This window comes from Cryptotermes secundus, unplaced genomic scaffold (genome assembly GCF_002891405.2).
Source record: "Cryptotermes secundus unplaced genomic scaffold, Csec_1.0 scaffold56, whole genome shotgun sequence".
NCBI classification, from domain to species: domain Eukaryota; kingdom Metazoa; phylum Arthropoda; class Insecta; order Blattodea; family Kalotermitidae; genus Cryptotermes; species Cryptotermes secundus.
In genome coordinates this window covers 1,951,928-1,964,613 of record NW_019744407.1, presented here as the reverse complement: position 1 = coordinate 1,964,613, position 12,686 = coordinate 1,951,928, and the positions used below count along the sequence as shown (strand labels likewise).

Below are 12,686 nucleotides of genomic sequence, written 5' to 3'. Positions count from 1 at the left end.
AACACATGCGGCTGGAGCTATGCCCCGTTGACAAATGCATAATGTGCGTTCGAGATGTGTGGGTTTCAGTACTGCACATTTTGGCACATACTGTAGAAGGAGAAAGACTCAAATTGACAAATTAAAATTTACTTGTATAATTGAAAACAGTTGGGAATAAGGATTCAAATTGCAACCAAAAGACTACTGTAATACTTGCACATCATTTTAACAGCCATGGCAACCATAGATATTATGATGAATACAGACCAAATTTCATAATATCTTTTGGTGTTCTCTATTAAGTTCATGGCAGGGAACAGGAAAGTTGCTTTCTTATAAATAGACATGAACAAATGATCTACTCTAAAGCAGGACAAATGGCAAAATGTGTAATACAGTGGAATAACACACAATACACTCCAAATGCAGTCTTTAATTGTTTGCATATGTCTCTCGTCTTGATGCTGGAGACAAATCTACCCTTGCAAAGATGTTTATAACATGAGGACTGTTTCAGAAATACAAAACTGAATTAATGTCTCAGATATACTTCACTGCACAGGGATGCCTGTGATAGTCATGTTCTGACACGTTTACCGCGCATTGCCTTGTCTCTGTCATTCATGGTCTTCAATTAGTGTGTTTATGTGATGTGTTCATTTAGTAATATCCTGAAACACAGAAAAGTGTGTATGCATTAACTGTGAGACCAAAAGGGTCACACCCAGAACATAGTGCTTGAACATGTTCATTTTAAAGGTGGACAGACATCTGTTGAAAGCAACAGGCATCATGGGCATTCTTCTTTCAGTAAAAATAGTGAACGAGTACCGCAAAAACATTACTTAACATGGAATGTCAGAATATTGGCTGAAGCTGCAGGACATGTCAGGCCAGTAACCAAAATTTGGAAATGAGGCATGTCTTAGCTAAGTTTATTCTCTGAACGTTGACACAGGAGCAGAAAGAAAAATGCTTGTGTGTGGCTTCTGAAACTGATGGAAAGTTCTTTGTAACAGCTGATGAAACATGGGTCAATAGTCATGACCCTGAAACTGACTGAAATGAGTCAGGAAAGATTCAAGTTATGATGCTCAACTGCCAGACCTGACAGAAAACCTTGTTTCTGTTGTACTTACCTCAATAACATGACTCTTTTTCAAGGTGTGCTTCTTCTAAGTATTTATTCTGAGCAGCAACAATAATTGAGCTGTCCCCTTGGCATGCAACATATACATCTAGCATTGTGTGGTTCAGAGTCATGAAGGAACTTCCCCACTTGAACTTGCTCAGGTATAACTCAGCTTCTTGTTTAAACCCTGATTGTCAATTAAAATCTTTAGATTTCCCAACCTCTAATGCTGTACAGAACATGACACAATATATTACAGAACAGCAAATGCATTAGGTAAATTTCCTGTTTCAGATATAAACCAGGAACCCTCCTGGGCCCCAGTTGGTAGCAAGTGACCCCTTAACAGCATAAAGAATAACAAGGAAATGCTCTTAATAAATTACTTAAAATGTTAGTCTAAAAATAAATGTAAAAAGGTCGAAATACACGTTAATGCTCCAGAATGGAAAGCCGGAACAACACCCAGAGCAAAATTCTTGAGAAGCTACTTGTCTCAGATATTCAAGAAATTTCATTTCATTTTATTATCATTCAACAATCCATACATACAGGTATTACAACCATTGGATAGGGAAACTGTCAGTTTTACAGCTAATTCTCGTGCATATCTTTACAGTATACACTGTACCTCTTACAGAACAAGTTTCATTACTGTGTTCACAACAGCCAAACTCTGAGCCAGATGAATTCATCCATATTCTCATGCCCTGTATAGGATCTATTTTAGTTTACTCCCATCTATGTGTAGGGTTTGAAGAAATCTCTTTCCTTCAAATTTCTGAACCAAAATTCTATAGGCTTTTCTGGTAACTACTTGTAGTACAGACCCTGCCTGTCTCATCATCCTTGATTTGATCATTCTTTTGTGGACAGGCAGGAAGACAAAAAGATTAAGAACTTACTGGTAACAGACATTCCCTGGATTTAATTTGTTCTTAATGTCTTTGTGAATGACAATTTCCACAAAATTATGGCATAAGCAGTAGGTGAAACATTATGGTTTGAGATCCATAAACTAATTAATTCTATTTGGAATAAGGAAGAAATGCCTGATCAGTGGAAGGAGTCTATTAATTGTATCAATTTACAAGGAGGATGATAAAAACTGACTAGTAATTATCATGGGATATCACTTACCAACTTCATACAAAATTTTACCCAATATTCTCTCAAGGTTAAGTTGATATGTAGATGAAATTATTGAGGATCATCAGTGTGGATTTTGGCATTACAGATCAACTATGGATCAAATATCTTTCATTTGTCAGATACTGGAAAAAATGGGAGTACACTGGAGGCAGTACATCAACTATTCATAGACTTCAAGAAAGTCTATGATTTGGTCAGAAGGGGAATATTGTACTATATTCTGATAGGGTTTGAGGTACTCATGAAACTAGTTAGGCCAATTAAAATGTGGTTAAATGAAGTATAGTAAAGTCCATATAGGTAAAACTTTCTCTGATGCATTTCCTCTACAAAACAAAGAGATGCTTTATCACCATTGCTGTTCATTGCTTTACAATGCCATTTGGAAGGTCCAGGAACACTAGATGGGACTGATATTAAATGGGACTTTTATGCTGATGTGAATCTACTGGGAGATAACAGATATCATAAAAAAGTGCAGAAACTTTAAATGATACTAGTAAGGATGTTGATCTAGAAGTAAACAGAAAGAAAACTAAGTGTCTGTTGCTGTCTTGCCACCAGAATACTGAGCAGAATGATGGCAACATAAAGATACCCAACAGATCCTTTGAAAATATGGTGCAGTTCAAATATTTGGGAATGACAGTAACATTTCAGGAGAAAATTAAGAGGAGACTGAACTCAGATAATGCTTTCTACCATTCAGCCCAGAACCTTTTGTCTTCTTGTCTACTGTCTGAAAACATAAATATTAGAACATACAAAATTATAATTTTGCCTGCAGTTTTGTATGGGTGTGAAACTTGGTCTTTGACATTAAGGGAGGAACATATACTGAGGGTGTTTGAGAACAGGGACCTGAGGAGAATATTTGGACCAAAGTGGAATGAGGTGACAGGAGGTTGGACAAAACTGCATAATAAAGAGCTTCATAACTTATATCCTTCGCCAATATAATTAGAATGATCGAGTCAAGGAGGATGAGATGAGCAGGGCATACAGTACGAATGGGGCAGAAAAGGAATTCATATACAATTTTGGTGGGAAAGCCAGGAGGAAAGAGACCACTAGGAAGACCAGGACATATATAGGTGGGTAGATAATATTAAAATGGATCTTAGAAAGAGAGGAGGTGGTGGGGCTGGATTGATCTGCCTCAGGATATGCACCAGTAGAGGGCTCTTATGAACACAGTAATGAACCTTTTGGTTCCATAATATGTTGGGAAATTCTTGAATAGCTGCACAACTGGCAGCTTCTGAAGAAGGGCTCATCTCCACGGAGTTATAGTTACTATACAACAACTGCCATTAAATTTGTAGGATCTGGTGAATTTGAAATAGTTCAGAATGACAGTAACAAATAAAGCAGCTGTGTGATGTAATTGCGAGTGGAAAAACTCTTAAAAGTGCAGTCTGTCCTTCAGTTCAGAATCTCTATTAACTTACTGGCTTCTTTCTGAGAAACTACAGATTAAACTCTATATACAGTACATCAATCTCTCACTAACCAAATGGTTTAAAGTTCTGAAAAAAAAAAACACATTAAGGGAAATCAAGGTATTATGGGAGATTAAGAGAACCACGGCTGCAGCTTGAAGTCATCAAAACCTAACTGCCTTCACTGAACAGAAAATTTGTTTTGAAATAAATTAGAGATAAAATATAAAGTGTCAGAGAAAGGCACACTGCAGTGGTAATTGCCACAATCACCCTCGCCTATCATCTGGGGCTGGTACAATAGGCCAGAAGTGACCACAGTACAAGGTACTTAGTCCCACCCCCACTAGCAATAAAAAAAATAGGCTTAGAATGGGACCGCGTGGTCCAGTCCATGTTCATGTAAAAGAATTACAATATACTCATAATAAGAATTCGGAATAGCACAGTCAGTATGGTTACTGGCTATGGGCTGGAAGACATAGGAACTGGAGTTCGAATCCCTGTAGTATCAAGAACTTTCTCTTCTCCACATCATCCAGCCTGGCTCTGGGACCCACCCAGCCTCCTATCCAATGGGTATGGGGGGCTCTTTTCCCAGGAGTAAAGCGGCAGGGGCGTCAAGATGACTGCTCACCTCAAACTAGTGCCAAGGTCAAGAAAATGTGGATCCATACATCCACTCCCCCACATGCCTTCACAGCACAGTGAAGCAAGGGGAAAATGTTACCTTTATCTTACTCATAATAAGAATGAAATCAGTAGATAACAGATTCTAAAATAAAAGTAGCGTAAAAAGAGGTAATGAATATAAAATACTGCTTAATGTAAATTTGTCCTTCACATGAGAAGAACTGGCACCTCAAGTTGGCCCCTAAAGATGCTGGTTTGTGTGCTGAGTGAATGGCAGAAGTGGACAGAAGTCATGTATATGTCTAGAGAAGGAGGTGGACAGAGATGACAGAAGCAAGCGGCACAGGAGCATGAAGAAATAAGTTTCTGCAGAAGCAGCCAAGATACTCTAGAAGCATTGACGCCCTGAAAAGGCCAATTCCATGAACTGAAAAGGGCATTGTGCATGGGCTAGATGACCTGAAAAACACCATCGCAAAAATCTTAAAAGTGGGAACTCCTCATATATACCTTCAGAGAAAAGATGAGATATTTCCATGACTTAAATAGGAGCTATCCTTCTTGAAAATGTTCCTGGATTGGGATTCAATTACCTCCATAATAATGCAATCCATATACCTCAATTTCATGGAGAGGATATTTTTGTCCTGGAGCTGAATGCAGTATCCCAAATTGATGATGTACCCTGTCATAACTTACTTGCCTGGCTGTTCAAGATGAATGAGTCAGTGGTATTTCTTAATTCTGGCATCAATCTTGGAGACTGTCTGTCCTATGCAGACATAACCAAATTTTCAGGGGATGCTGTATATTCCCATTTTCTGATTCTTTCACACAAACTGTTATTCAACACTGTCACTGTTGCACTGACACGAGCACTACAGAGTGTAAACAAATGGAAACATTCAGTGTTGCCAACTGAAGTTCTTTAATGTAGACAAGACAAATTCTATTCCTCAATTTCTTAGGGTTTCCATTATTTTTTCCACCCCCTATATATACATGCTATATGTTAAATAATACCTATTCAGAATAAACATAAATGAGCATAACTCAGCTTAGATAATATTCATTACCTTCATCAAGTTTTGCTGCTACTTTAATATAGATATATAAAGTGGCAGCCACAGAAAATTTCTACTCTCCTGTTTGTAATTATATTTGTGGTATGACAAATTGAAGTGGTTAAAGTTGGGAAATAATGATAAGCAATTCAAGTAAAATAACTTTAATAGTTTTAAGTATTATTCTAGTTTTAAAATGGCACTTTACTTCAAATAATACAGCCTCCATTCGGTCAAATCACTACGAAAAAAATTAACACAAATCTATACAAATATATGAAAAGTTAAATTAAAATTATAGCTTAAGGTGAAATTTTTGTTTCTGTGGATGGGTGCCTGAAATTATATAAAAACTACTAAGGCAAAATCATTCTTGCAAAATGTACAGCTAGTTTTAAAACTTCACCTTAAAATACAAAACAGTAGCAACAGCAGCGGCAGCAGTCACATCAAGTAGCATAATTGTATGCATGCAATTCTATAGCACACTGCATAATTCCAATAAAATATGGGCAAAGTACTAAGAAAAAAGTTACTGATTTTAGATTTTCACAGTGGTAAACTGTTGAAATTAACCCAAGCACTTGGGTGTTTATAGTATGTGGATTTGGGCATTGTTGATGATGTTTATATGATACTTACCGACTATATCTATAGGGTCAACCCTAAAGATCTAGACAACATGTACCCCTGAAACATCAGCAATAATATCCACTTCCAAAAAATATAAAAGCCTAAGAGTTGGATCAACATAAACAGATAAATAATATAAAGTAATTATATTTTTATAACAAATCTGTTATAAAGTTCTTACGCAAAAATCTCAGATGTTTGCCTGCACATAGAACATGCAAGAAAGCCCCATTTAAGAATTTTCTGGGAGGGGGATTGAACATTAAACTGAAATAAATGAGCTGTAAACATAAAATTAAAGACAGTCTTACTTAAATAAATATTATAGAGCGAAACACAACAGGAAACTTTTATGCACGCAACAATACAATATAACTCTTTCACTACTTGGTCAAGGGTGTAATCTACATCAATATATTTGAAACAGTATAAACCCAATTGTGTTAAATCAATGCTGATCAGTGTTATTGACATATTTAGTTTTATGTTACACTGTGTATGACAGTTTGTTTGCCTTTACAGAAAAATCAAAACAAAAACCTTCAGCCCTTTTAGGACTGTGGCCACACTAACACATCTGACAGTGATTTACACTCATGCTGGTGAATGCTGGGTCTCATATTATGAAAATTTGTATTATGCCAACATACTGAATACATAGTACATTCCTAAAGAAATCATATACAGTAAGCCCCCGCTGATCCAGTTACAGTTAATCTGAATAATCCAGATTGAAATATGATAAATGAAGAATGCTGTTCACAGTTGAGTAAATGTAAAAAAAAGGTAAAGTTGTCCCTGTGCTGAACTAATTAAGCACAAGGCCATGAAGGTGTATGGGGGAGTGGATTTATAGATCCACATTTTCTTCACTTTGGCACTAGTTTGAGGTGAGTGGTCAGCTTCACACCGCAGTTGCTTTACCTCCCAGAAATGAGTCCCTGGTACCTAACGGATAGGATGCTGGGTGGATCCTACAGCCAATCTGGATGATGTAAAAAAGAGAAAATTCTTGACCCTACTGGGACTTCAACTCTGACCCCTTGGCTATCCAGCCCGTAGCCAGTCACTATACCTAGTATGCTATCCTGGCTCACTGTTCGCAGTTGAGTACACACTTTAAAAGACACATGGCATTTAGAAAAGCAATTGAGCCACTTGTCTGTTCAGACAAAACTTGACAGCTTTCTTCAAACTGCATTATTACGTGCAAAAACAAATATAATTTCTGAGTCTTCAATCAATGAATAAATCTACTCTCTTATTAAAGTTTTAAATAAAGGATCTACAGTGACATTTTTTATTTATTTTCATTAGTACTATTTATAACATTAAATTTTCCAATTATTTGTGCTCTAAGTTGTCTTTTTTTTTCTTCTTCTTTTTTCTTTTAGGGCTGCCTTTTGCCTCACTAATATGGATTATTGCTTAATCCGGATGCCTCCCTCAGTTAATCCAGATTAGCAGGGGTTTACTGTCACTCTTAGATTATTAATCAAACCTTAATATTACACAATTATTCCATATGAACATAACATTTAATTTATTTATAAGCCTGATATTTATAAAGTTAAAAGTTTTTTTTTTTTCAGATTCTCTTAATGTTCACGATGAATACACACAATCTTGTCTGAACTTGAGAATGTAATAAAGAAACACAAAGTGTCTCATTCCGGTCAGTATTTTATGTAATAAAATGACTGACTGAATTAAAGTATTTAAAAACTATGACATTTTAGACGTTCACAACAGTGCTGTAAAGTATTTTGTCACTGTAACTGAATTTTCAAACCAACTAAAGAGCGAAACGACTAGTTAAGTCCATTCAAGTCACACTTCCATTTCTGTAGACCTTGTTTAATGTTGAAATCTGAATTATTAAAACATAAAAAGCTCAAATTCAAGATTACAAGCACATTATGCATAGTTGCTAATGCCAACATTAAGTCCATCTAAAATTATGTTACATTGATATGATGAAGCTGCACTTCGCACTTCAGACTCGTGATACATGAAGAGAACCAGTACCAAAAGTGTTCCTGGATATGTTCAATGTATGTAACCGAGGTTTGCGAGGTGCTGTGAAGAGTTTGCTCCAGGCACGGCAAGTCTTGCCTGACCATACCCACATTCCAGAAGTCACACCAACAACAAGAGATAAAAAGAGCCGAAGTAGTGCCACCTCTACAGCAGCTGCCTGGTATGATGGTCCAGGTGTGCAGCTTGGTTCAATACGACAGTCAAGAGCTGCAAGCAGTGCCAAGCTGCGCCAGCGTGGTCTGTGCCAAGCTTCATACAGCACACAGGCTAGGGAACCTAACACAGGGAGCACATATAGAGCTGCAAACACTCCTAAGCGAGTCATGAGCCTCTCAAGTTTGGAAGTACTTTGACCTGCACTCTTCATGGCTTGACGCACTTGAATCAAAGCTGCTCCACCTAGTGCTGCCAGAGTACACCCTGCCAGAAGTAGCATTGCATGTGGTATAACCAGAAATGGTAGAGATGCACCTTCAGACACCTGGCACAATCCTGTTAGTTCATCTCCTGCCACATGATGTAAGACAAGTGCAGACACACCCAGCACAGCTGGGCCAGCCCATGCAGCTATATGGAAGTATGTAGATAATCCTTGCAGGGCCTCACATGACCACCTCTTTGCCGCTGATAGAAACCATGATGTTGCCAGCACTACCCACCAGACACTGGATGCCAACCCAAAGTAGTAGAGTGCTAGGAAGGTGAGAGTACATGGACCACTCTCCAGGCCATCAACAGCAACATAAGGCACTCCGCCATCAGAAGGAGATACACAGCTGAAGGCAGTAGGTCCTAATGCTCCACGTACAATATATGCTAGGGCCAGAAGGTTGTAACACAAGGCAAGAAAGATAACTGGCCTTTCAGGGTAACGGAATCTTGCTGGTTCGACCCAGAAAGTGAGCAATGTGAAGAGAGTGGAAAGAAAGCAGAGCCATGCCCAGCCAGTCATCCAAGTCTCTGCAAACTGCTTATCCTCAGATCTGTAATATGCATCTCGGCCGCAGCGTGGACTGCAGGTTATGGCCCTTGGTTCACGAGCACGGGCAAAGTTGGGTGGACACTGCTGTGTATGCACTGGAGCAGGATTTACTGCCCATGTGACTCCACCAATCTCGTTATTTGGATGGATTGTCTCCTCACTGGTATTTGGATACTGCATGCAGAGTCCATTTTGTTCTCTCACAGGAAACCGGGAACAGTTGAGCACTGAAGGCCATGGGAAATTAAAGGTTTCCATGACAGGCTGACAATCAGCTTGCACTTCTTCACACAGTCCTCTGCATGCTGGAATGGGTCCACTAACATGTTCAGCACACAATGGTACAAACGCCGAGCACAGGAAGAAGCGCAGATGACGGGAACAATCGTAATGTATCAAAGGCACGAACGTTAACAACTGTAAAAAAAAAACATATCTTATCTTAGGGCAGCTACAGTAATTTCAGACAAAGATATTTGATCATGTAACATAATTAAAATCCTCCTATGGAAATATAATTGTTTGAATTTGCTTCAAGGGCGAATATGCAGTTGTTCTGCTTCTAAAACCAAGCATAAAATTTCACTTGAAAAATATGTACACTATTTGAAACTACATCACCAGGAACTAGCATTAATAAACTTCCATTTTTAACATTATGCTGAGTAAATGTTAAGATATGATGGAAAATGGATGCAGATTCATCTCAATTGAAGATTTAACACTACGGACAACATAGCCCAACACTGGATATGATCCTGAGCCGGTTGTATATAAAACCCATCCTTAAAACCTATTTTTCTAAAATACGTCTTACTGTTATCCCCCATATCTTAGTCTGTCCTCTAACTGGCTGTCCTTCAGGACGTTTCCCCACTTAATTCCTAGCCCTAAAGCCAGCTAACTGTGAGTTCCTAAGTTTCAATATCATATGGAGTACTGGGTGGTGATCTGCATAATATGATAAAGCTTCCTGCTGTATAATATTCTCCTAAACTCTCATTTCATCATAGATTGGAATATTTTCCTGAAGTGTCTGTTCTTATACAATTCTAATTTATGTTCTTCACTTGAAGAAACATACATGTCACTACTGTAGAGAACTATTAAAATTGTCATATGTGTGCTTGCATGGGAGGATGTTTGTGTGGTGTGTTTGGGATAGAGAGATTATCCTGAAGGTCTCGAAAGTTTCCCTTCTTAATTTCATGTGACTTCTGGGGTAGTACCTTGAAGATGGTAACATTCAGTTTTATCACCACTCTTCACCCTTACAACTTATCTGTGTATAAATTGGTTACTAAATTATCTGAAGAAATACTGAAGAAGTACTCCAACCAGGCATCTGTCTAGAGAGAATGAGGAAAACATTGGAAAACCTTATTAAAAGCTAGATCTGAACCAAGGACCTCCAGAATATAAACTAGGAATGCTAACACACAGTTCACAAATACGAGTATAAGTAATAAACCTATCACAGAATTCACGATTATATCTATAGTGAACACAACAAACTGTGGCTATCGTTGCAACCACATCCTATATAATTTTCTTTCATATACGTAGTTCACGATTAGCAGAGCAATGTTAGTTTTAAATTCTTGTGACTAACTCCAAAATAATAACTATAATTAATTTTATGGAATACTAGTTCTTGAGAAGCTAATAGTCTCTCTATTACTAGTGGTCAGAGCTCCTGGCTACAGATCCAGGGGTCCGGGTTCGATTCCCTGAGATACCAGAATTTCGGAGAAGTAGTAGGTCTGGAACGGGGTCCGCTCAGCCTCGTGAGGATAATTGAGGAGCTGTTTAAAGGAAATAGCGGTTCCAGTCTAGAACACCGAAATTAACGGCCGTGAGGATCCGCTACGCTGATCACGCGACACCCTATATCCGCTAAAGTTGGCACTAACTTCGCCGACAAGCAACGGTCGCTCGGTCCGTATAGTTCGCTTGCGGACTAAAACCACGGAGTTTGTATTTTTTTTACTCAAGATATTCCCAGCATTTTACGAAACCCGAAATATTATTACCGTGAAAACAACAGCCAGCCACGGTCCATAACCGGAGCAGTCAGTATACTAATAACAATTGCAATATACAATTATGTTTCCGTCGTTGAAGTTACTTAGATTAGTCGTCACATACGTTTAGTCAATTTCAAATAAGGGGCAAAGGAACATTTTGATACTTGAAAAATATTAATCCATCTGGAATCCCATTATGAACCGAACAAATGACAACAGACCAGACCAAAGATTCTCGTCGCTTACTGCTGAACTCCATACTTTCAAATTATAGAAATTAAAGGAGTATCCGCACGTCGGCTCACCGTTCCCTATTTCAGTTTTTTTTATTAATACACTAACGCAGTAAAGCCGGTTAGAGAAGAAACTTTGGGGGGGGGGGGATTCAGCTCGTTTGTAGCAAGGATGTAGTTAAAATGTACGTTACCGCACGAAATAATATGCGCATATTATTTAAAGAAGCCATTTTCCAGAATTATGAACAGAATTAATATTATACCTTACGGGTAATGCAACTTGGTTTACTAAAAGTAAAGGAAAAATTGTCCCTGTACTTAATTAACTAATCATTGCATCATAAAAGCAACTGGGGGAGTGGATGTACGATATAGTTCCACCATTCTTAACCTCGGCACTAGATGGAAGTGAATGGTCAGTTTCACGCCCCTACCAGCTCACCCCAGGGGAAACAGCCGCCGGTACCCACTGCATAGGAGGGAGGCTGTGTGGGCCTCAGAGCCGATCTGGATGCGATTGATAAGAAAAGAGCTATTGCCACTGGCATAAATCTAAGCCTGATTCCCCGTTCGTCTAGCTCATAGCCTACTTGCTATGCCGACTTACCTACAGGAATAATAATTGAAGCCGCGGAAGAAGTTTTCGTGGATTAATTGCAAGTTAATATCCCCTCACATGGGAGGACTGAGGAGAACTACGAAGACCCTCAGGATAGTAGGTATTCCCGGCCGAGCGCTCCCGAATATGTCAGAATCGTTACAGCTTGAGCAAAATTCCTTCTTTTGTAAAGGTGGAAAACAAGAAAAATACTTCTGTAAAGAAACCCTTACTTGACAAAGGTGCCAGTTTGCTTTTGATTTAAGGGTGGAGCGGGAAAATGTGGTCCATGTATGATTTTTTTATTCTGCATTTGTTAATCTAGCACTGCAGTTACTAAGCTAGAGAGAATAAGCTTTGTGCCACGGAGCTCTATAGAATGGGGGTAAGTTTCACACAGTATTATCCTCGGCACTGGATACTTATTTCGGGGCCACGCGGTAGCGTGGTTGTTTGAGGCACTATGCTACAAGCTGGGAGGTCGCAGGGTCGATTGTCGATGTCACTGGATTTTTCAATTCACCTAATCCTTCCAGCCGCACTATGGCCCTGGGGTCGACTAAACCTCTAACAGAAATGAGTACCAGGAATCTTCCTGGGGGCTAAGAGGTCGGCGCGCAAGGCTGACATCCTCACTGCCATCTGTGAGCCGATTGTCTATAAAATGTGAGCCTCGAATTCTCACAACCCTATGGGTCTCCACAGTCTGTTACAGGGATAGCTTTACCTTTACTAGACATTTATTTATTCACTTATTTATGGTTT

The 12,686-nt window shown here is 38.8% G+C and overlaps 1 protein-coding gene across 2 annotated transcripts in view; it reads right to left on the bottom strand.

Annotated features, from left to right (window-relative positions):
- Positions 1–7,193: 7,193 nt before the first annotated feature.
- The window catches only part of LOC111874670 (frizzled-10), a 44,961-nt gene continuing 39,468 nt past the window's right edge, over positions 7,194–12,686 (bottom strand). For both annotated transcript variants that reach the window (XM_023870367.2, XM_023870366.2), the window contains exon 2: positions 7,194–9,477. In XM_023870367.2, coding sequence (XP_023726135.1) covers positions 8,035–9,477 — 1,443 coding nt within the window. In that variant the 3' untranslated portion in view covers positions 7,194–8,034. The remainder of the gene's footprint in view (positions 9,478–12,686) is intronic.